Source organism: Rhinatrema bivittatum, chromosome 9 (assembly GCF_901001135.1).
Source record: "Rhinatrema bivittatum chromosome 9, aRhiBiv1.1, whole genome shotgun sequence".
In the NCBI taxonomy this organism is placed as follows: domain Eukaryota; kingdom Metazoa; phylum Chordata; class Amphibia; order Gymnophiona; family Rhinatrematidae; genus Rhinatrema; species Rhinatrema bivittatum.
In genome coordinates, this window is record NC_042623.1 from 255,669,726 (window position 1) to 255,695,280 (window position 25,555).

The 25,555-nt window shown below is 44.3% G+C and overlaps 1 protein-coding gene across 4 annotated transcripts in view; it reads left to right on the top strand.

The window, feature by feature from the left end:
* GOLIM4 (golgi integral membrane protein 4) overlaps nt 1–21,868 on the top strand; it is a 105,660-nt gene extending 83,792 nt beyond the window's left edge. For 3 of the 4 annotated variants that reach the window (XM_029615586.1, XM_029615585.1, XM_029615588.1), the window contains 7 exons: nt 572–798; nt 4,319–4,395; nt 6,507–6,601; nt 12,547–12,714; nt 17,086–17,151; nt 17,859–17,939; nt 20,132–21,868. In XM_029615586.1, coding sequence (XP_029471446.1) covers nt 572–798; nt 4,319–4,395; nt 6,507–6,601; nt 12,547–12,714; nt 17,086–17,151; nt 17,859–17,939; nt 20,132–20,281 — 864 coding nt within the window. In that variant the 3' untranslated portion in view covers nt 20,282–21,868. The remainder of the gene's footprint in view (nt 1–571; nt 799–4,318; nt 4,396–6,506; nt 6,602–12,546; nt 12,715–17,085; nt 17,152–17,858; nt 17,940–20,131) is intronic. The other variant, XM_029615587.1, reaches the window with a different exon arrangement.
* The last annotated feature ends 3,687 nt before the right edge of the window (nt 21,869–25,555 follow it).

Genomic DNA, 25,555 nt, shown 5'->3' on the forward strand with positions numbered 1-25,555 from the left:
TTATCCTTTTGGACTATTTCTATAAATTGTTCTCTTCATAGAAGTGTAGAGGATGTTGTGAGATCAGTGAAACAAACTAGTTTTAATGTATTTTGATGTCTATTTTATAGACAGTCAAATGTGAAAAATGTACAAATGTGTGAACATTTTTTTTTTTTTTTTACAAGGCACTGTCATCCAACATTAAAAGTTCGCATTCTGGATCTACTTGTGCATCATCTCTCAGGATTGAATTTTATTGCATGACTAAAATCTAGTGATGGGCCATGATCACCTCTGGAAGATACCTGGATGGGGGTATCTATCGCCTTTCTAGATAACGATTGTAGTGAGTTTTATCCTGAGTAGGATTGTCCACAAGGTTCGTGTAATAAGGGAAATCTGGAGCTAGCCTTGGCTTTACCCCACCTCATCTGTGGACTTGTAGTCGTGCTTTCCTGACACAAATTGGAGCTGTAAATACAATGGGACAAAACCTCGTCTGACTCCATCTGTCCCTTAGGACCATAGAGCATATTGGCAAGCATAGTTCAGAAATATTGCATCGTCAATCTTTGTTGTTTTTGAGCAGAGATTTCCTACTATAAAGCCAGTCATGAAGAACAAATCAGCCTATGAGGAGCAGCTGGAGCAACAGCAGCTGGCAGCCCAGCGAGCCGAGGAAGCTCGCCAGCTGAAGGAACGCCAGGAAGCGTTGCAGGAGCGTATACTAAGGCAGCAGCGAGTGCGAGAACAAGAGCTTGTAGCACAGAGACAAAGAGAATACCAGGAGAAGCCACTTCACAGAAATCAGCTAAGGTTTGATGTTTGTGGGTGGCGGGGGTGTATGTGTGTTTTTGCACTTGTATCTGGAACTGGAAGTGAGTTGTAGGAGGAGGACACATGGTGATGCTCAGCAACTGGTCATGCCGCTTTTCCTTTTAGCATCCGTGACTCTGCTCGGGCCCCACCCTGTTTTGTTTTATTCTGAAACACAGAGAAAGTGAGGTTCTCACAGTGGGTTTTATGCAACTAAAACTGTAAATACAGCTGCACTGATTAAGATCCTTTTTCTAAGAAATGTTCTTTTTTTTTAGGAAGCTGAGTTTGTTGTCACTATAAAGGTGTGATCTATTACCCTTGGTAATAAATCTGTAAAAACCTACGTGAAGACAGGTCATTAACGAGTTTCTCTGCCACCATACCCCAGCGCACCCGCCAAATGAGATCAAATGTTCATGTCAAGCTAATGATATCCGTTATAAATTTGATTCAACGGTGACTGTAAATGACATTTGACGAATGTTAACTGTTAAAATTTGTTTTATAATCTGCCTTGAGGCCGCTGGTGTAAAAAGATGGAATATCCAATGTCCATAAATAAAAGAGACTCCCAAATTTTTTGAACCTCAGGTTGGTGTCAGCAGTGGCTGCGTAGGTGAATAGGTGCTTCAAAATTATAAGGCGGAGTTTTAGCATACATTGTACTAAGCTGTCATAACACCTTTTTTGTTGATCCTTAATAATAAAAAAAAAACAAACAAACAGCTACCATGAAAAGTCACGAGCAGAAAGATGGCTGGGAAACCGTCAACTTTAGTTTTATCTCACTTCATGAAATTCCAACCAGATGTCCTTGAAAATTGTGCTGCAGCCTTCATCTTGTGCATGCAATTCTTAGTGTACAAACTTCTTCTGGAGGGTCCACCTCAAACAGGCTTTTGGCATTTCTGGTGTTGGGCAGCAGAAGCATGCCCGCAAGCTATTTTTCATTGAATATTTCACAGTAAACGGCTAAATTGAAAGCAAAAGAATTACCTGATCTTGTGATGACCCTGGGGTATGTTTTTTGCGTGTCTGTTCCCAGAAAATCTGAGAGACGGCTGGATGATTTACATTGGTGCAGTCTGTGAACTGCTTTTCATGCAATCTGGATGACAAAAAGAAAAATGTTGCTGGGACCCCCCCCCCCCAAGCCCCCCTGAATGCTTTTTGAAATACTAAAGTGTAAAGAATATTTTAATTTAACTTAAAAGATGTAGGAGAAATCCACGCTTCCAGCAGTCCAGCCCTAGAAAATAATGGTTTCCTATTTTATCCCTCCAAAGTAGAGGATGGGCACAAATATTTTCAAAGAAAAGTTAATTAAATTGAACCAGTGTTAATCCAAGAAGGCAACAGTTTTAAGAAGAAAAATTAAAAACATTTTTTTTTTTATTTAGTTGACATGAAGAGTGATATTTTCATGTTTGGCACCAAGCTGTGCTTTTAATATAGCATTATATGTTTCTGAATAAAATGTCTTAAAGTCCCATCACTATAAAGAAGAAAAATCTCAAATGCTTGGAATGAATCACTGTGGGTGGTGTAAAACAGAGGCATCTGCCACTAAACCAGAGGGTAGTGCAGTTTCTGGGATTTGGCAGCTTACCAGATTCGATGTTGCTTGGTTTTATCAGAGGTAGCCAGATCTGATCAGTGTCTTTCATTAGGTGAGCAGAGAGTTGGATCAAGGGAGAGTGCGGGTTAGAGTACTTGGATTTTGGTAAGGCCATTGACATTGTTTATACGTGGCCTAGGCAATACAGAGGACCCTGGGAATGGGCTGTAAAGTGACTGGGTTAGAAACTGCTTGAATGGTAGGCAGTAGAGAGGAAGAGGAGCCTCTGCGTGCTGGGTTAGCCATTCTGCTTCCCTGTTTGTACTCTAAGGAATCCTTTCAAACTTCTCCAGATCTCGGTGCGTTTCTGCTTCGGTTGAGGGTATGTTAACTGTACTGCTGTTCTTTCCCTGTTTTCTGTCAAATTGCTTTGGCCTCTCGCTCTCCACAGCTTTTGTGCTTCTGCTGCCATTTTCAATATGATGTTAGATTATATGAATTTAAGAGAGTCTTCTACTAGGGCAGCCCATTCTGGCTTGCGGCTTTTGAATCTATTCTAATTGTTTCTCAGTTCTTTGATGTGCTCGTCTACCGGTGACACCGCTAAATGCAGTGAGTGATCTATGTGTTTTCCCAAGGAGAAGGAGTTGCCTCGAGTCCTTTTTGGGACTTTCTCACTAATGTGCCTCACTTTACAGTATTGTATCCAGTTTATTTCTGTGGCATCAGGAGAGGTCTCTGAATGCAGATTCTGACCTTGTTGGTCTTTTTCATATGATGTGTGTGTGATTTTATTATTTTTACACTTTGGGTGTCAGATTTATCTTAGGTAATCTTTCCTTCTCCCGCTCCCAGACCCCATATCCATTTCCATGCAGGCCACATCCTCCATCTCCGGTTGTCTCTCATGCCTTTCCTTGTCGCTGATTCCCAGCCTGTCTGGCATGGCTTTCATCCTCATATGTTGCACGCACCGTTTTCATTCGCTGGTATCTCACCCATTGCTACCTCCACCTGCTCTGGCTGTTCCAGTATCTTTATTCTGGTGCTACTTGATTGTCCCAGTGCCTTTCTTCTAATGCTCTTCTGGCTGTTCTCTCCAAATCACCTCTTTTGGTCTCTCTCTCATTCTTAATTTAAAATGTTATCGCTTACATGCTTCTTTTCTTTATCTTTTTTTGTTATAGATCTTAAATTTTGGTCGGTTGCTTTTTGCAGCTTTTCCATGGGTAGTATTCCTTTTTCAGTTGTTTGGTGTGCTCTTTCTGAACCCTTGTGATTCAAATATAGGGTTTGTGGCATAGGTTTGCAGTGCATTATCTTCAGAGGTCCACATAACTGTATAACCTTTTCATTGACTCCTGTAGTTGGTCTGCTTCAGTTGCTCCATGAGCAATGTCACCATGGCCTATAGCTCTTCATCTGAAGGGTCTGCACTATCACTACCACCATTGTTAGCCCTAGTGCTGAAGGATACCATTTCTATCCTGGGTGCCATGCAGCTAGTAGGAATTTTTTTTTCTTATTTTTCCTGCCTTTCATACTTTAATAATAATAATGGTTGTCGTATTGAGGTTTTGTCTAGACGTTCTGTAACGAGGTCACTGTGTGAGGGTACTCAGCTAAACTTAGCAAGAGGAATTTACTCTTCTCTCCAGCTCAGAAATACACCCCTTTTATTAATTGCTGATATTGTCGCCAAGGCTATATTAGAGCATTAGTATGCAAATACCAGACACCTATTTATATTAAAAAAAAAAAAAAAAAGTGAGTCATTTTATATTTTGCTTCTGGATTAACTTTGATTCATTTTTCTTTGAAAATATTTTGTTCTGAATGGTTTTTTTCAAGGTTGCTTTTTTTTTTATGGAGCCTCTTTTTTTTTTTCTTCTTACTTTCTGTTCCTTTCACTTGGTCTTCACAACTGTAGAATAATCCCTGTGCCATTTCCCCTTGCAGGCAGCAGGCACCTTATGATACCCTGGATCATGACATTGTTCAAGGTGAAGAAGAGCAGGCTGGCCAAGATGGAGGCGGTGAGTTGGGAAACTGAGGTTTTGTTTGTCACCTGTGACTGTTTTGCCTGGGTGGCAGAGAGCGATACGGAAGGGTTTATTATGAAATCGGAGAACTTTTCATTAATTCTAAAGAATAATGTCTTGTGACTATGCCTCCTCCCAGTTTTCTTAACCCTGCCTAAAGGAGGTTTTCATGTTTACAGGACAAATAAAACACAAAATCTCTGGGGGGGGTTTGGGGAGGGAAGTTGAACTGTCGAGGGCTGAACACTAGATTTAAACGTTTTTTTTTTTTTCTACCAGTTTTGAATAATGTTCCCTGTGCGTGTGCAGCTGTGCAAAACTTCAGCCCCTCCCACGCAAGCTGCCACATCTCCGCACAGGTCCGCAGCTTGGTGGCCTTCCAGTTCCCGCAGCCAATCTGCCAAGCCTGTGTGTAGGCCCTCTCACCAGCTTATTTATTTATTGAAACTATTTATATCGCACCTATGACCCATTCTAAGTGAGTTACGAAAAATACATTCATAAAATTAACAAGGAACGCACATCAAAGAGAGCTCCAAACACTGGCGACTACACAGTAATCAATTAACATAACCTATGTAAAAGCATCAAACTGATTATCTTCAGAGGAGTAAGCAGGTCTCCTTCGCGGATATGAATATTGCACGGTTATTTTACAATGCGAACGACTTGCCTCCTGCAGCCAATCAGCTGAGCCTGAGTAAGTTCTCTGGCCGCCTTCTGCAGTCTCATTGGGAGGGTGGGGCCTAGGTTGAGCTTGCTCTCCGTGCTTCTGCCTGCAGGCAGTCCTTGGCATTCTTACTCCTGTGGCTCGCCTCGAAGGGAGGCGGGGGGTGGTTAAGGGGGCTGAGAATTCCTGACTTTAGGTTAGGGGAGAGGAAGGAAGGAACTCTCGTGGTCTGTGTGCTAATGAGAGGGAATACAGGGGGGTGGCTGGGGCATATATTGGCAGAGGGGGGACTAAGAGGCAAAGGCAGATGGGGAGAAGAGGGGGTAAAGAGGCAGGGGAAGCTGTAGAAAGATGCAGAGAAAAATGAAGGGTTGGTGAAGGCAAGGTGTGTAAGAAGTGGAGGGATGGGGATGGGCACTATAGGGATGAGGAATAATGTGAAGATGGAGAAAGAAGAGGAGTGGAGCAAGAGGAAAATGGAGGGCAGGGGTAGGTGGAGGGACCTGAAAGATGTGAGAAGCTAAGAAGGAATGAAAAGAGATGTCAACAAAGGGAAGAGGCGGAAGCAGAGAAGAGAGATGGAGAGATGCACAGCTTGGGTCCCTGGTGGTGAACGGGGTAAGAGGTGATGCTGTAGCAAAAGGAGAGCACATGGGTTAGAAGGTAAAGGCAGCAGACCATGCCCCCCCTTCCCTCCCCTGCACATCTGCAAAGTATTGTGCAGAATAGTAGTGCAGCACTGCCCCCCCCATCACCACCAAGTTAAAAGTAAAATAAAAAGATAAAGTGAACATCTTGGAGGAAGGGGTACAATGGGGAGGAGTCCCGCTCCAGTCACGGCCACAGTTGTGGCAAACAGCAGCGCACACCCACACACCTGCAGAAGAGATTAGGAGGGATTGCTGAATGCCCCCCCCCCCCAAAAAAAAAATCCCCCCTCATCTCTGCCTTCACAGTGGTGTGTGTGGGGGGAGGGCATCGGCTGCTGGGTTCCAAGTCCTTCAGCTGATCCCACAATTTAGCAGTGAATGTCGGATCGCAGCAATGGACATTGATGGAGTTGCTGACTTTTGTAGCTTTGATGGAATAATGTTTTTCCTGTGGGTCCCGGCGGCGAATTGCCCGCACTGACTCTGTGAAAAGAGACGCACACTTGGTGTCAGTGACTGTGTGGGAGAATGGCCAGCAGGTGGGGACAGCGAGCACATGGCCAAAACCACCTTTTTTTTTCCCTTTGTATTTATTTTTGCTGTCGCTTTGGATAGCACCAGTGCCACAGAGCCTAAGCTACTCTGTCATCATTTGCTAGGGAAAGGGATTCGTATTTTAGTACACAAGGTGTCCATGGCACCTGGCTCGGTCAATTTAGCAGTTGTGCTGAATATGTATGAAGCATTATGTTAATTTGTATTTAATTGGTATAATTAAATGGCAGCATATGAAAGGGAGGACCACCAGCATCTTGAAAATGTTGACGAGATAGTGAAGGTTTATGAAGAACAAGATCCAGAGGCTGAAAAGCAGCAGGGGGTGAGTATCGGAGGGTGGTTTATGGGTGGGTTGGTGGTGCAGGGGAGGAAGTAGATAGGGCCCCCCCCCCCCCCCCCCCCCCCCACACACACACATAATATGAATATTTCTCTGCACTCAGGCATGCCAATCCACAGCAGATGGAGGCGGAGTAAAGCTCACTCTCGCTGATGTCATTGACATATAGCCCTGCCCTGACATCAGCCCACCAGTATTTTCCATTTCCAGCAGATGGGGGACATGCATCTCCCTAAAAAAAAAAAAAATTGGAAAGGCTGTGGGAGAACTCAATGGTGAAGGCTTGTGCCCCCCCCCCCAAATAGCTGATGACCTGATCGTGTTATCAGCCAAGGAGGGCTGAGCTCTCAGGTAAGGTAAGTAAGAAAATAGTAGGGAAGATTGTTCCCCTCTCTTTTTTTTTCCTTACTGGGTCTTCTTTCCTCCGTGTTTGTGGCTCTGTCTCTCTCCTCTCTCTTACCTCCTTTTCCTTTTACTTCTCTGGGGAGTAGTATAGAGCGGAGGCAGCTTGGGTTCGGCAGGTTAAGCAGCCTTTGGCTAGGCCCTGATCCCTCAGGCTTGGTTCTGTCAGCTGTGTTGGATGAGAATGTGTGTACACATTCTCATCCAACACAGCATATGACCTCAGCCTACTTTTGGGCATGTAGTTACGCACGGGGATACTTGTATGCATATGACCGCAGCCTACTCTTGGGCAGATATTTGCGTGTGTATTCCCAGTCACTGTTGGTGGGCATGCAAGAGGCCACCTAGAGCCCAGTGCTGGAAGATTATGGTGCCTGGGACAAAAAGGTCCAAGCACCTGGCCTGGTTAACAGACAGAAAACAATGTGTGATGGTGAATGGAACGTACTCTGAGGAGAAAGCGGTGGAGTGCCACAAGGGTTCAGTATCTTTGTGAGCGACGTTAGGGAAGGAATAGGAGGTAAAGTTTATCTATTTGCAGGTGATACTAAGATCTGCAACAGAGTGGACATGCCAGAAGGAGTAGAGAGAATGAGACGAGATTTAAGAAAGCTTGAAGAGTGGTCGAAGATATGGCAGCTGGGATTCAATGCCAATCTGGGGTGCAGTAATCCAAAAGAGCTGTATGTGATGGAGGATGAAGGGTTGTTGTGCATGGAGCAGGAGAGGGACCTGGGGTGATAGTGTCTAGCGATCTGAAGACAGCAAAACAATGTGACAAGGTGATAGCTAAAGCCAGAAGAATGCTGGGCTGCATAGAGAGGAATAACGAGTAAAAAAGAAAAAAGTGATAATCCCCTTATACAGGTCCTTCGTGAGGCCTCACTTGGAGTACTGTGTTCAGTTCTGGAGACCATATCTCTAAAGGCACAGAGATAGGATGGAGACAGTCCAGAGAAGGGCAACCAAAATGGTGGGGGTCTCCATCAAATGACTTATGAGGAGAGGCTGAAGGACCTAAATATGTATACCCTGGAGGAGAGGAGGTGCGGGGGAGATATGATACAGACCTTCAGATACCTGAAAGGTTTTAATGATGCACAATCGACAATCCTTTTCTATAAGGAAAGAAGTCAGTAGAATTAGGGGTCACAAAATGAAACTCCAGGGAAGACAACTCAGAACCAACGTCGGGAAATATTTCTTCATGGAGAGGGTTGTGGATGCCTGGAATGCCCTTCCAGAGGAGGTAGTGAAGACAAAAATGGTGAAAGATTTCAAAGGGGCTTGGGATAAACACTGTGGGATCCCTAGAGGCTAAAGGACAGAAATGATAAAATGAGTGCATGGAGGTAACTTGCTGGTGTGGCGGTTACTAGCCTTAACAAATATGCCTTCATACTGTTGATGCAACTCCATTGCTCTGTGCTTCAGTGGCAGGGGAAAAGGAGGAAAAGGGGAATTAAATATAGACAGCAAACAACTAGGACATTGAAGTTTACAGTCTGGGAAAACAAATAAGCAAGGGGGTAACCAATAAGCCTGAAACTCTTGATGCAACTCCATTACTCTCTGCTTCTACGGCAGATTTAAGAGGTGACGCTTAGAAATCCAGCTGGATTGATTCTGGATGATATCCAGATACAATGATTTTTGTATCACAGGGAACGGGACACTAACAGCAACCAACAAGAGGCCCTGACTTTGGTGGTCTGGGAAACTGACAAGAATGGGGGGACTTGTATAGCTCATCAGAAGCTATCATAAACTTGCTGGGCAGACTGGATGGTCCATTGGGCCTTTTCTGCCGTCATTTCTATGTGTCTGTGAGGCTTGCCATATAAGGACAGTCCAGCCATTGCTTTCTCTGCGCCTTTGGTCAGCACTGTTTGGCTGCCCAAGGCAATTGCTACTAAAGATTTTTCCAGTGTTGGGCTATCCCTTCAGACTATGGTGACTCTGGTGGGGAGTGGGGCAGAAAGCGACAGCAGATATGTTCCCTCCCCCCCTTGTTCCCAATGGCAGAGACATCTCCAAGAGAGGTTGGAGAGTATCACGTTTGGGCCTATGGGCCCCAATATTGATTCATCCTCCTTTTCGTGGGTGGAATTTTTTACAGGGTCTGCAGTCTTTTCTGCAGGGGCACCTGGCAGAAGTGAAGCAACTTACTAAGAAGGTACAGCACCGCAGGAAAAGCTGTACCTGGTGGTGATCAGGGGGATTGGATCATGATACTCGGATGACTCCAATAGGGACTTGGGTTTCTCCCCTCTGAAAGAGGGAGAGATTCCATCTGATTTAGAACCATATCAGACTGCTCCATTTTTTTCCCACAAAGATGTGTTGCCAAGCCTGTTGACTCAGACCCTGAAGATGCTATCTATAGATGGGAGTGACGCTACATGCTTGCAAAAGAACAATCCCATATTGGTCCCCTTATGCAAAGTGTCATGTTCCTTTCCTCTCCATTCAAGGTTGATTGACTTTGAATGGAGCACCCAGGAGGCAAGTTTTAAAGGAGGGCACGCTCTAGCAGGTTGTATCCTTGGATCCAAAGGCAAGGGATCAGTTGCGATACCTTCGTATATGCTGTTCCCAAGTGAACCACCATTCCAGTGGAAGGAGGGGCAGCTTTAAAAGATGTTCAGGATAGGAGGATTGAGGCTATCCTTAAGCAGGCCTTTGAGGACATGGAAATTTGCGGATGATACAAAATTGTTCAGAGTAGTTAAATCACAAGCAGATTGTGATGAATTGCAGGAAGACCTTGTGAGACTGGAAAATTGGGCATCAAAATAGCAGATGAAATTTAATGTGGATAAGTGCAAGGTGATGCATATAGGGAAAAATAACCCATGCTATAGTTACACAATGTTAGGTTCCATACAACCCAAGAAAGAGATCTAGGCGACATAGTGGATAACACATTGAAATCGTCGGTTCAGTGTGCTGCGGCAGTCAAAAAAGCAAACAGAATGTTGGGAATTAGAAAGGGAATGGTGAATAAAAAAGAAAATGTCATAATGCCTCTATCGCTCCATGGTGAGACCACACCTTGAATACTGTGTACAATTCTGGTCGCCGCATCTCAAAAAAGATATAATTGCGATGGAGAAGGTACAGAGAAGGGCTACAAAAAGAAGGGGAATGGAACAGCTCCCCTATGAGGAAAGACTAAAGAGGTTAGGACTTTTCAGCTTGGAGAAGACGGCTGAGGGGGGGGGGGGGATATGATAGAGGTGTTTAAAATCATGAGAGGTCTAGAACGGGTAGATGTGAATCGGTTATTTACTCTTTCGGATAATAGAAAGACTAGGGGGCACTCCATGAAGTTAGCGTGTGGCACATTTAAAACTAATCGGAGAAAGTTCTTTTTCACTCAACGCACAATAAAGCTCTGGAATTTGTTGCCAGAGGATGTGGCTAGTGCAGTTAGTATAGCTGTGTTTAAAAAAGGATTAGATAAGTTCTTGGAGGAGAAGTCCATTACATGCTATTAATTGAGTTGACTTAGAAAATAGCCACTGCTATTCCTAGCAACGGTAACATGGAATAGACTTAGTTTTTGGGTACTTACCAGGTTCCTATGGCCTGGATTGGCCACTGTTGGAAACAGGATGCTGGGCTTGATGGACCCTTGGTCTGACCCAGTATGGCATGTTCTTATGATTTCTGTTTTGCTCAGACCAGGGCATTTTCCACATTGCTAGCTTATGTTAGTTTAGTGAGTGTTTGAGAACTGGTGTGAGGAGCGAAATTCTCATCCTCTCAAAGATGAAATTCCGCTGGGACTGGCATTTTTACAGGAAGGCTTGCTTAAAGGCTTGACCCTTAACACTCCGAAGGTGCAGGTAGTAGCTCTCGCTTGTTAGAGGAGGCTAGTCAATGGTGGAACATTGTCTTCCTATCCAGATGTGTTTTTGAAGAGAGTTAAGCAGCTACGTACTCCCTTGTGACTACTAGTGCCTCTTTGAGACCTTAATCAAGTCTTCCTTTTTATTTATTTATTTATTTATTTATTTATTTATTTTTAGCAGGTCCTACTTTTCGGCCACTGAGTGGTCTCTTTGCAACCACTCACCTTGAAAACTGTTGTTCTGGTAGCAATCTGTTAGGCATGTCAGGTCTGTGAGCTGCAAGCTCTTTCTTGATGTGAGCAGTTTCTACGAATGACTCCAGGAGCAGTACAGCTTCTTTTTTTGCCGAAAATGGTTTCGGAGTTTCATTTGAATTAATTTATTTCCCTGCCCACCCTGGACATGAATAGAGATCACCGTGATTATTCTCTGTTGCATGTCTTGAATGTCAAGTGGCATCTGATGTGGCACTTAAAGATTACTATGTCTTTTGAGGAAGTCTGATCGACTGTGTGCTCCATGGTGGAAGTAACCAAGGTAAAGCGGTGATGTGAGCAACTACACCCCGTTGGGTAAAAGAACAATGACGTTCGCCTGTGTGGATGCAAATGTCCCATTGCATGGACAGGGCGCATTCCACTAGGCCTCAGGCGGAAATGTGGGCGGAGCTTCAGTTGTCCCTGTCGATTTGCTGAGAGTGACATGGTCCTCCTTTCACACATTCTCCAAGCAGTACCGCTTGAACATTTAGGTCCAGGAGGACATGGCCTATGCACTTGCAGTGTTGACAGGACTGTGGGCAGTCTCCTCCCCTCTCCCTCCCCCCTTTTGGGGGAGTAGCTTTGGTGGATTGGCCTGCCTGAGTGTAGAGGAAGGTGAAATTGCTACTTACCTGATGATTTCCTTTCCTGTAAGGAATGCAGACCAATCCATGACCTGCCCTGGGCTGCCTAATTGCTTTTAGTTTGTCTATTATATGTGGGTAATGCAAAGTGTGTTTGTTCATTCGTTTGAAAGACTGGTAAGTAACATAATCAGCCTCTAAGATTAGTGCATGTTAATTCTTTTAGGCTAAGCTCAGTGTTCCCAATTGGTTGGAAGCAAAGGTAGTTGACTGTTAATAGTCATGTTCAAATATAATCAGTTTATCCACAGTTTAGCTTTTCTAGAGAATACTGGCGAGTTGATTTCGGGGCAGGGCTATATGTCAGTGACGTCAGCTTTACTCCATCTTCAACTGCTGGTAGGGTTGCATAACCTACTAATGTGGATTGGCCTGCCTTCCTTAGAGGAAAGCAAATTATCAGGTAAGTAGTAATTTCTCCTTCTTGAGAGAGATTTCATACCCCACCTGCAGACTGCATATATATTTCTTGCATATTCATTAAGGATATTCAGTTTGAAAATTACTGGCTTACTTCACAGGCCCACCTTTGGTTAGCCAATTGGTCTCCAAATGATGGTTGAAACCTCCTGCTGTAGGTTGCATGAATTATAAAATTATGATGACAAGATTGCACTAATGATCTGAACGGTCTCCGAATAGCAGAGTTTTATATATTTGGATTACTATATGTAACCAGAAGTAAAAGGAATGACCATAAAATCCCCAATGTAATTTTATTTTGAAGTTTGAGTCAATCCCTGGGCTATTTCCTGTTGCAGGAGGCTGCTGCAGAGGAGGTGAATCCAGCTGATGATCCAAACAACCAAGGAGAAGATGAGTTTGAAGAAGCTGAGCAAGAGAGAGAGGAGAACCTACCAGATGAAAATGAACAGAAGAAGCCAAGTAGCCAGGAAAGGAGGAATCCAGGCATGGAGGAGCACTTGGTGGTAAGTTCACTCTCAGATTTAGAACCTGTAGGGGTCAGCTGTGGGGAAAAGGTAGCCCAGACCTTCAAGCAGGTTCATTTTCTCTATATGGCATTCTTTATTTATTTAGTTACAGATCGATACTCTAAGGCCGCGGTAGAAACAGTGCGGCAGTGTCAGGCGCACCCTCGTTCCCCGCACGCACAGTTCTCTTCACCTACCGCTCGATACTCTCTTCAAATTGCATGCAAATGCAAGCCGCGGCTGCGAAGCGTTAGGCAAGCGTTAGGCCCGCGCAACCCATTTTACTGTATAGAGCGCTATACAGTATCCTGGGTTCGCGGGCCTAACGCTTCACGGCCGTGCTGGTATCTGTCATTTCAAATGACATTTGAAATGACAGGTACCAGGAAGTGGACAGTTATGTTCCCCGAAGCTCGGCAAACCTTCCCCCAGCCCCCACTCACCTGCCCTGGCCCCGTCCGGTCTCCGGTGCAGCCCCAGTCCTGTCCCCTCCTCCTGAAGCAAAAAAACCCAAAAACCGAAAAAGTAGTAAGGCTCGGGCCTGCTACGGTAGTCCCTTCTCCTCTCCTCCCGATTTCAGCGCTCAAGGCGGCCGGGTGGGTGTGCATTCATCCAGGCAGAGGGAGCCGGAGGCCGCTTTCGCCGCCGGCTCCCTCTGCCTGGATGAATGCATGGCCCCCTCCGGCAGTGAATGAATGCCCGTGCGATTTCGGCGCTCAAGGCGGCCGGGTGGGCGTGCATTCATCCAGGCAGAGGGAGCCGGCGGCGAAAGCGGCCTCCGGCTCCCTCTGCCTGGATGAATGCACGGCCCCCACCGGCAGTGAATGAATGCCCGTGCGATTTCGGCGCTCAAGGCATGACGTCACGGCATGTGACTGCCTTGAGCGCCGAAATCGCACGGGCATTCATTCACTGCCGGCGGGGGCCGTGCATTCATCCAGGCAGAGGGAGCCGGAGGCCGCTTTCGCCGCTGGATCCAACGCACGCCCACCCGCTCGCCAGCTCCCGCCGCCGCCGCCTGGATGAACGGGCGCCCATCCGCCCGGCTCCCGCCGCCGCCTCGATGACCGCACGCTGGAGGGATTCGGAAAGTGACAGGTATTTATACATATATATAAACAACTTACGCTGCAATGTTTTTTACACTTTACTCCCTTTGGTTTTACCCCCATTTTTTACACTTTATTCCCGTTTTAATTTTCGAACACCACACTAACACCAAGTAGAGGGTAGGCGGTAAACTAACAGGTTAAGGACGCGGCAAAATAGCGGGTTACAAAGGAGATAATCTGAGCGCGCATCACAGTATCGGAGGGGAATAGCTAATTCCTTCATTATACAGCTAATTCGTTCATTTACATATATACATGCTGCGTGCGGAAAGGGTTATGCTTCTGTTTTAAGAAGCGCTAAGGACGCGTGAAACTGGAGACTGTATCGCTGGATCGCCTTACGCGTCCGAATTGTGCGCTCCCAGCACGTTACAGACGGGAAATCTTCAACCGCACGTTACAGTATCGACCTGTGAGTTAGTTAGAAACTTTTATATACCGGTATTAGTAGGACATAATACCTGTTTGCATTCGAACAATTAAGCTGGAAAATACATGTTAACGGGGAAAAGTAAATGGGAGGGGGGTAACAAAGTGCAGCGTGGAAATATAGATTAACAAAACAACAAGGTCCTTAACATAAGGAATGTATAATCACCATGTAGTGGCGCATGGGATGACAAGTTGCATAGGCTCGTTTAAATAACCAAGTTTTTAACTTCTTTTTAAATTTGATCACACATGGTTCAAGGCACAGGTTAGGGGGCAGGGAGTTCCAGAGAGTGGGGCCAGCAATTGAGAGGGCACGGTCGCATGTAGAGGAGAGATGGGCTATTTTCAGTGAGGGTACAAGTAGGGTGCCTTTGTTGGCGGTTCTGGTAGGTCGGGTAGACTGGGGAGCATTGAAAGGAATGTCAAGCCATTTGGAGTTGTGGGCGTGAAAGGATTTAAGTACTATGGTCAGAGTTTTGTAGTGAATGCGGGAGAGTATTGGGAGCCAGTGTAGATCTCTGAGGATGGGAGTGATATGTTCATGTTTACGGGTGTTTGCGATGAGTCTTGCTGTAGCATTTTGTAACATTTGTAGTGGTTTTATCGTGGAGTGGGGGAGCCCTAGGAAGAGAGCGTTACAGTAGTCCAATTTGGAAGAGATGGTGGCTTGGATCACTGTGCCAGAAGTCTTGGGTGTATAGTAGTGGTCTGAGTTTTTAAGTACGTTGAGTTTGAAAAAACCTGCTTTAAGAATGGAATTAACATAATTCTTCATGCTTAATTGGTGATCAAGGAGAACTCCAAGGTCCTTTACAAATGGTTGCGCTGTAAGGAGGTTAAGCTTGGGGTCCTTAAGACAGTGAGGGGGAGGAGTGGGAGGAGATAAGTAGGCATTCAGTTTTATTCGTATTGAGAGCAAGGTGGAGGTTGGTGAGTAGGGAGTTTTCCCAGTGCTCTAGGGCATCAGAGATGGAGTTGTGAATAGGAATGATGATCTGGACATCATCAGCATAGAGATAGAACTTAAGTTTAAGATCAGAGAGGAGCTGGCAGAGTGGAGTAAGGTAGAAGTTAAAGAGGGTGGATGAAAGTGATGAGCCTTGCGGGACTCCTTGTTGTAAGGGATGCTGGGCGGATATGGTGTTACCTATTTTAACAGAGAACTTTCTGTTCGAGAGGTAGGATTTGAACCAGGCAAGGGCTAGGCCTGAGGTGCCAATGCTTTCCAGACAGGCCAGGAGGTGATGATGGCTGATGGTGTCGAATGCTGCCGAAATATCGAGGAGGGCAAGGATGTAGCTGTGGCCTTTGTCCATGCCTCTGAGGAGGTGGTCGGATAGGGAGAGGAGTAGCGATTCAGTGTTGACGTGTTTCCGGAAACCAAATTGAGAGACATGGAGGATCGCATGATTTTCAAGGTAGTCCATGAGTTGTGAATTAACAACTCTCTCCATTAGCTTGGCGATAAATGGGAGGTTAGAGATTGGGCGGAAATTGGAGGGGTCTTTCAGGTCTAGGGAGGGTTTCTTTAGGAGGGGTTTGACTTCAGCATGCTTGAGTGTGTCTGGGACAATCCCATGGGCGAGAGAGCAGTTGATAACTGCTATAGCTCTAGCTATGGCGTTAGGAATGGCTAGTAGGGCTTTAGAAGGGATGGTGTCATTGGGATGAGAGGCTGGTTTAAGTTTTCTGAGGATGTTTTCGACGACTTTGGAGGAAGTAAAGTCGAGGGCAGCCATTGCACAATTGCACTGTCCTCATTAACCAACTCCCTACCTCCTCTTATGAAATCTTCTCTATCCACAGACCCAAAAAAAGAGGAGGAGGCAGCCAAGAAACATCTAAACCTCAAACCCATCCACATAGCTACCCCACCCAAGCTTGAAATAGGTCTCTTTAGGTCAGCTGCATTGCAAATCTGTCTAGTATACACTCCTCCCACCTGCCTCGAGTCCAACCCCTCACCTCTAATTGAATTCATTGTTGACTGGATAAAAGCCGATATCCCCTCCATTATCCTCGGAGACTTTAATCTCCATGTAGACTCCCTACCCCCTCCGCGTCATGTGAAACTCTCATTCAGTCCCTCCACACCATAGGTTTCCAGCAAATTATAGCATCTCCCACACACAAAGCCGGACACACTCTGGACCTGATGTTTATCATCGGGAATCCGCCCCTGTCTGTCAGTTGCCCTTCTGGGCTGGCCGTATATTTTTCTGATAAGAACATGGCGGTACAAACTTGGAAAGCCTGGCTTGTGATTCTCACAGGAGAAAACAGAACTACATTTTCATGCATAGAGTGAGGTTAAACCAGGACTGTGTCAGCTTAGCCTGGGTATCCTAGAATAAGTCAAATTAACTGTCTTGTGCTGCGATTGTTTTTTGGCCAAACTTATTAAAGGATTTTTCTGTAGTGTGGGAAGGATATTTGGATAAATCATGCCCTAAGACAGTGCAGTGTTCTGGGGCAGGGATATAATAACCATTTCAAGTATCTTGTCCACGCTGCTAAAGAGATATTGCTATATGAAACTTGTGGCATGGAACACTGAAGTATAATTTGCACAGTATGTAAGAGAGAATATATTTTTGGGTTTTATATGGTATAAAAATAGAGGGGCGGATGTTGCCAGAGAGTTCATATGTGCATGCACATGGATTTCAGAGGGCTCTGAGTTCAATCAATCTCAGTTTACTTCCTGAATCTTTTGAAACAAAATGTTGGTAATTACAGGTACTGTTAAGTCTTGCACATGGATGTAGTGAAAATAAATGTACAATTTATCTCCCCACCCCCACCCTTTTTTTTTTTTTTAAAGATGGCAGGCAACCCAGACCAACAGGAAGATAATGTAGATGAACAATACCAGGAAGAAGGAGAAGAGGTAGAGACACTGAAGATTAATATGTCTAGCTTGTGCCATTGAACTTTGTGTTCTTCCAAACTTAAAATGGTGTGATAGTCGATCGCAGGCGAGAAGCAGATGGCTTCATGGTTGGACTAGGTACCAAGAAATCTAGGTTCAGATCCTGCTTCTCCCACTGACCTTGTGACCTTGGGCAAGTCATTTTTTTCCTCTTGATTATAGTTTCTTTTTAATGTCACTGTGCATGAAGATAATAGCTATAGCTTATGCACAGCCTGGACCAGCAAAATACAGAGCCCTGGCAGGATAGCTTTGCTGCACAAAACTGTGTATTCAACAAGTTTCATAGTGATGTCACCTTACATTATCCTCTCTAGAATAGATCTGTGATGTACAAATGATGAGACCAAATCCTAATACATTTTTTAAGTTAAGTCTTTCCAGACAAAGTAGAAAGCAACCTATGAATTTCAGTCTTGGTTTTTTATATAGATTTTTTTTTTTTTTTTAAGAATTACACAGGTATGTGTTCTATGCTGAGCAGATCTTGTGCACTACGGAGATGAATCATATTGTTCTATTTGGTTATGTGACTTTCTGAGCCAGAAAAGTTTGAATCGTTTGGTGGTCTTGTATGTCAACATGTTTGTTCGGGGCATTGCGGCATGAGCTGGGCCACCTTTGGCGTAGTGTGGCGTCACTATTGCTTGTGCACATCTCTCTAGGTTCAGGAAGACTTAGGCGATGGCAAGAAAAGAGAAGTGGAGCACAACGGCGAAGGGCCATATGGTGAAAACGGCGACCAAGTATGTGTTCACAGAAGAGATTAATCTTACAGGCTAAGGAGTTATATCTGTTTGCATGCAATGTGCACACTTCAGTCAGTTTTGTTCAGGACAAAAGATAGCTGATTACTGGAGACCTTGCATTTAATTTTTTTTTTTTTTTTTTACGGCATAAGAGAGCGAGTATCTAATGGCTTTCTGGGGGGAGCCTCGGCATTATTATATTGTTTTTCGGCATAGAATTTTTGTTCTTGCTCTTTATAGGTATTATCCCCATTACAATGTTTTTGACCTCTAACTTTACTGCTCGCACCCCTGTATCAGTAGGCAAATTCTGAAGACAAAAAACACTCAAAAATTGGTTTTACATGCTTGGCATTGGTGAGAGAGGGTCCTTTGTCTATGAAATCTGCATCTTTTTTTTCCTTTCATTTTATGTATGTTCTAAAACATCAGGGCTTCTTACTCACTGCCAAAGTTTGCAAGTAGAGTAGTGTGATAGCTCCCGTAGTCAAACGCAGCGAACGAGGAAAAGGTTAATTTAAAACACAGACAATCCCAGGGAACAGTTTTCTGTAGTAATTCTGTGCTAAGAAAACTGTAATTCGGTGATTGATGCTAAGAAAAACTGGCCTGTAGGATTTCAGTCTTTCTTCCTCTCCTCTCCAGATTGATTTGCCTCTAAGAACCAACTGGGTGCCTGAAGTATGGCAAGCTGGGAAGGAAAGCAAGAGAAATCGAGACCCTTCCCACAGTTTTCTTGGTTCAAATTTAGTTACATTTTAAACCGTGATTATTGTTCTGCCCTTCAGCATAGTTGTGCTGTATGAATCAGTTTGTCTCTTTATGACTGACTTAGGCCTGGATTTCCACTCGCAAGTTGTTTGTTTTTGGGGTTTTTTTCCATTTTGCACAGAGAAGGTGGCGACTCCTTTCCATGCTTAAGGTAACTGGAGTACTAATGGTGAAAAGAGATCTCAAAAGCTCTGTGCAGGATGTATCTTTGAGCCTCTTGATGCAGACTCCTGGGATGTTGAATCTTCTATGTTTGGTTGTTAGCGAATTCTTCAGATTTTGTGCATGATAGGTTGTGGAACACTGGAAGAGTTGTTCTAAGCAGCAGGCACAAATGATGTCACTTTTTTTTTTTTTTTTTTACAGAATGAGAAAAAGGAATCCAGTAATGTTACCATTAATTTCTCAGTTGTAGTTCCTGAAATGTACATTAATAGCTAATGCTATTATATTTTACATTGATTTATGTTTTATACATTTTTTTATCTACATAATTCCATTGTAGAAAAGTTACACCAAATCATAATATAAATCCACAGGTTTTAAAAACTGTAGAGGTCAATATTCAAAAGGTTTTGTCCAGGAATGCGTTTAATTAATTAATTTATTTATTTATTGTTACCCAGACAAAACTTAAAATTTCCCCATGCTCTGTCTCATTACCCATACAAAATTTAGCTGCATTAAAAAAAAAAAAAAAAAAAAAGACAGATGAAGGCTTTCTGGGGATAAAACATATTCTGTAAATACTCATGCCCAGCTACAGTTAGCTGGGTAAGTCTGGTTGGGAAAAATAGCTGTTTTGTAGCTCCCCAGGTAAGTTTACCGGGTATAGTGAGCTCCTATCCAAGGTTTCTTGATAAATTCCTGCTGAATACCGATCTCTGTAGTGTTTAGCAAAGTGTGACTGGTCTGTGGCTGGTAAGTTTTATAAAGCAAGATAAACCAGGCATTGCAAAATCATATGCGCAGTGTCAACACTTCAAGTGCTGAGCAATTCCAGAAGCAGTCTCTGTAATGATTGATGATATTGCAGTGTGCTGTAGGCTCACTGAAACATTTACTGATAAATTGAACAGATAATAAAAAATACTAAAAACTTAACATGTTAAGTCTGGGGTTATTCTGACCTCAAAACATTTTATAAGTGCAATAATGTACTTGAAGGTTTACTTTAACAGATCAGTAGACTTCCTGCTGTGAAGGCACTTGGATTTTAGTGTCATTACATAACAGACCCGTGACCTATAAAAAATACTTCAACACACAGTCTGCCATACATAACTGGCCACTTCTGCTTCTCGTGTCTGATGGGATCGACTATCATAGAGAGCTGATTTGTTTTATAGGACAAGTCATATGAGGGTGTTTTTACTTGTCTTTATCAGCTTTGTGGGATCTCTCTTCTTATTTTTAAGGCTGACGAAAAGAATAGCGAATTAGCTGAGCGAGAACTGGGAGCTCAGGAAAAGAATAATCCAAAGGAAGGCCATGAAGAAAACTATGAAGAGGAGGAGGAAGACGAAGGCGAGGCTGTGGATAGAAACAACCAGCGAGCTGAAATGTAATTCTCGATTTGTGACTCACTGCTCATGATCCACACACGGATTCTTATGTGGCTGCTCAAATAGTTGAAATGTAGCTGCTGGGCTATCTAGGATATTTAACTATGAAAATTAAATTGTATGGTTTTTTTTAACTTTTGTATTGGAAGCTGTTAAACATTTTGTATGGATACAATATTTTGCTATTATGGGACATTAAACATTTCTTTTATTGTAAGATTTTATGTAGAAAAAGAGGAGTACAACAGATTGTAAATTTGCCCCATAAGAATTTTCACTTATTATAAGAAAGTTGTGTGTGTGAATTTTTACAAGTGGGTTGGATTGTTGTGTATGGGTTTTTTTTTTAATCCAGTTCATATCAGGAAGATATTCTTGTTTACAGTTGCATAGACAGCATTTCATTAAAGGGAGGTGCTCTGCTTAAGAGATGCAGTGCCATTACGTTACCATATAAACTGTATCATACATTTTACAGCTTCTGCAGTTCTATTTACACTTTATGCAGCAAAATGATATAAGTTTCTTTCAGCTTAGACTCCATGAATGGACTCCTGCTGATTGAGAGAGACCTGTATGTACATCATCTGTAATATGATTTGGATGATCATAAACAGCCATCTATATGAAAGTTAGTAACTCTCTGTCACCATTATCTCAATTTGTATTTAATATCATGTTCCATAACGGACTTCTAACATACGACAAAGATTTGTTTGGTACTCGGAATGCAGTAACTTGCATGGTTGACATTTTGGGGTGTAGGTTTGACTGAAGGACCATAAGTAGTGATAGAACCCTGTGGAAAGGTCGGCATCATTTCCAAACTTTGTCCTCATGTTCCATAAAGGTCCTGTCAAATGGAGATACCCTGTGGTACCAAGATGCTCCATAGATTCAGGAGTTCACCAACCAGTAGAAAATAGTTTACAGTTTCTGTGCTGCAGTTTATCTAGCGCTTGTTTCTGAGGTTCTCATGAATGTTACCGAACCTATTCTGAGAGAGGCACCACTGAGTGTGCTTTCAAAACAGACATCCATCATGCAGTGTCATGCATTGGGCCATAATTATGTAATGTAGACATTTTCTGTTTAATTTGTTTTGTAAAATAAGTTACTCTTATGAGGTATATTTAAAGTATTGTGATACCTATATTAAATTAAGTAAAACTTTTCTATGTAATTTTCAATTTCGGTTAATTTCATTATGTGTGTTAATTTTTTGTTTTGTTTTCTTGTATTGAGCTCTAGAGCCCTTCTGACATACAAATATTATTTAATTCCTTTTCCACTGGTTGGGTTTTACTTTAGCTCAGATTTCTTATTGTTTCTAATAAACATTTTCACATACTGTTCACATTTTATAGCATGCTTTGATCACCGTTCCATGGGATGTATGCATAAGTTACATGATATATCTATATATCTGTTTAAAATCTCTGTAAAATGTATAATATGTACATAAACTTCAGAATACAAAAATATTTTGATAAAATTAGTCTATTTTTAACAATTATAGTGTTTTAATTGTTTGTGGTCTAATTATAACTTGGTTGCAGACAATAAAGCCAGTATGTGAGTAACAAATTATTTTGCTGTATAGTCTTCTCTTTTGTTTGTTTTTTAAATTTACCACAGAGTTCTGAAAGAACTCAGGTCTGCAATTTCATGTCTATTTCTGGTGATCTGCAACTGTTGCTTAAAACAGCCTTAAAACCTGATGACTGAAGAGTGGCTAATACGATGCCAGTTTTTGAAAAGGGCTTCAGGGTTGCTCTGGGAAGCCATAGGCTGGTGAGCCTGACATCGGCACATGGCAAAATTACTGACTACATAAATAGACATGGTTTAATGGGGGAAAGTCAACATGATTTTTGCAAAGGGGTAAGAAGTCTTGCCTTAATTTACTAGATATTTTTGAAGGTGTAAATAAGCATGTGAACAAGGTAATCTAGTTGATATAATATATTTGGCTTTTCAGAAGGTAAGACCCTTCAGGAAATTGAGAGTCATGGGATAGGAGACGGTGTCTTATTGCGGATTGGTAATTGGATAAAACATAGGGTAGGACTAAATGGTCAATTTTCCAAATGGAGAAAGGTCATTAATGGAGTGCCCCCAAGTGTCTGTACTGAGACCTGTACCATTTAGCACATTCCTAAACTATCTGGGGAAAAGGAACGACTGAGGTAACTAAATTTGCACATGACGCACAATTATTCTGAGTCGAGAAAAACTGCAGAAGGACTTTATGAGACTAGGAGACTGGACTTCTAAATGGCAGGTACAATTTAATGTGGACACGTGCAAATAATGCACGTAGGAAAAAATAATCCCGACTACAGGTGCGTAATGGCTGGGTTCTGTGTTGGGAGTCCTTACCCAGCTAAAGGACCTCTGAGTCATTGTGGATATTATCTTTAAAACTGTGTGTGGCAGTGGTCAAAAAGGCAAATAGAATATTAATTATTTGAAAAGAAATAGAGAACAAAGCTGAGACTACCATAATGCCTTTGGATCCATGGTGCAACCACACCTTGTGTGCAGTTCTGGTTGCCTGTCTTAAAGACATAGCGGACATAGAAAAGGTACAGAGAAGGGCAACAAAAATAAGAGTGTATAAAAGCTCCCTTTTGAGAGAGGCTAAACAGATTAGGTCTCTCTAGCAAGGAACAGAGATGATTGAGAGCAGATATGATTGAGGTTTCTAAAATCGTGAGTGAGGTGTAATGGGTAAATACTGAGAGTGGTTATTTAACCTTTCAAAGAACACTAGGACTTAAGGGCCGCACCATGAAACTAGCAACTGGCAGATTTAAAACAAAGCATCATATTGTTCACCCAGTGCACAATCGAGCTATGAAATCTGTTGCCAGAAAATGTGGTCAAGGCAACTAACTTACAGGTCGATACTCTAAGGCCGCGGTAGAAAGAGTGCGGCAGTGCCGGGCGCACCCTCGTTCCCCGCACGCACAGTTCTCTTCACCTACCGCTCGATACTCTATGTAAATTGCATGCAAATGCAAGCCGCGTCTGCGAAGGTTAGGCCCGCGCAACCCATTTTACTGTATAGGCGCTTAATACAGCGCCTATACAGTATCCTGGGTGCGCTGGTACCTGTCATTTCAAATGACAGGTACCAGGAAGTGGATGGTTCTCCCCCTCCCGAAGCAAGGCGCAGGGCGAAAACAATCCCCCATCTCCACACGGGCGGGTGGGCGCGCGTTTGATCCAGGCGGCGGCGGGCGGGGGGGCGCGTGTTTGATCCAGGCCGCGGCGGGAGCGGGCGGGTGGGCGTGCGTTTGATCCAGGCGGCGGCGGGAGCCGGCGGGCGGATGGACGCGCACCCACCCGCCCGCTCCCGCTGCCGCCTGGATCAAACGGGCGCCCACCCGCCGGCTCCCGCCGCGGCCTGGATCAAACGCGCGCCCACCCGCCCGCCGGCTCCCGCCGCCGCCTGGATCAAACACGCGCCCACCTGCCCGCCGCCGCTTGGATCAAACGCGCGCCCGCTCCCGCCGCCGCCTGGATCAAACGCGCGCCCGCCGGCTCCCGCCGCCGCCGCCTGGATCAAACGCGCGCCCGCCGGCTCCCGCCGCCGCCGCCTGGATCAAACGCGCGCCCGCCGGCTCCCGCTGCCGCCTGGATCAAACGCGCGCCCGCCGGCTCCCGCTGCCGCCTGGATCAAACGCGCGACCACCCGCCCGCTCCCTGGATCAAACACGCGACCACCCGCCCGCTCCCACCGCCTGGATCAAACGCCCGCCCGCGCCCGCTGCCGCCGCCGCCTGGATCAAACGCGCGCCCGCCCGCTCCCGCCGCCGCCTGGATCAAACGCGCGCCCGCCCGCTCCCGCCGCCGCCTGGATCAAACGCGCGCCCGCTGGCTCCCGCCGTCGCCTGGATCAAACACTTGGATGAACGGGCGCCCACCCGCCCGCTGGCTCCCGCCGCCGCCTTGATGACCGCCCGCCCGTGTGGAGATGGGGGATTCGGAAAGTGACAAGGTATTTATATATATATATATATATATATATATGTATATGTAACAACTTTACGCTGCAAATGTTATTATATATGGAGGTCGTCCATGGTGCAGTCCGGTACGTAGCTGTTCCAACACCACACTAACACCAGGTAGAGGGTAGGCGGTAAACTACAGGTTAAGGACGCAGCAAAATAGCGGGTTACAAAGCGCGTCACAGTATCGGAGGGGAATAGCTAATTCCTTCATTATACAGCTAATTCGTTCATTTACATATCATATACATGCGTGCGGAAAAGGTTACGGGTTGGTTTCAAGAAGCGCTAAGGACGCGTGAAACTGGAGACTGTATCGCAGGATCGCCTTTCGCGTCCCAATTGTGCGCCCACAAAGAGTTAATCTCCAACCGCACCTTACAGTATCGAGCTGTTAGTGGGGGCTCAAAATGTTTGGACAAGATCCTGAAGGAAAGCTCCATAAACATTTAATGGCTAGGGAGATTGGGGAAAGCTAACGCTTATCCTTGGGAGTGAGATTACAAGAAAAAGCTCAGCTACTGGGGATTTCACTGGTCCTTGTGACCTGAACTGACCGCAGTATGCTGGGCTCGATGGATCTTGGTCTGACCCAGAGTGGCACTTTGAATGAAGGGTGGATTGACATAGTGTATCCTCTGAGTTAGCAGCTTATAGGTTTTCTGAAGTCTGTATGAAGTGGGGTAATTGTCCATTTGGGGCAGGTTAGTGATTATGCCATTTAAAAAAAAAAAAAAAACCAATTAGCGTGGCCTGTGCCCTGCTTGGCAATGCCTGTGTGGATCCCAAAGTGTCAGTGAACTTTTGGAGACTGATCTACCTCCTCATCCCCCTGCAGAATACGGTTGAAGCATGTTTCTATAAAATCTTGTACCATCACTACCTGCATCCTTTTCTGTGAATTAGAATATAAGAACTGTCTCACTGCCTCAGCGCAGGGGTCTGTGAAGCCCAGTATTCTGTTTCTGTGGCCAATTTGGCTCACCAAGTACCTGGCAGGATCTCAAATAGATGACAGAGTCCATGCTGCTTGAATGATAGATTTAATTTTCTAAAGCAGATATTCTGGCACCACTCTTAATAGTTCACTAAGAAGCAATCTTTTAAGTTTTAGCTTATTGCAATGGCATTTAAACAAGTGCTGTAGAAACCCTAGCCCTTCATTCTCTAAACTTCCTGAACCATGTCAGTGGTTTAGTATCTGAAGTGATTTGTTCTGCAACCTTTTTGCCATCTTGTAAAATTGGTATTCAGGATG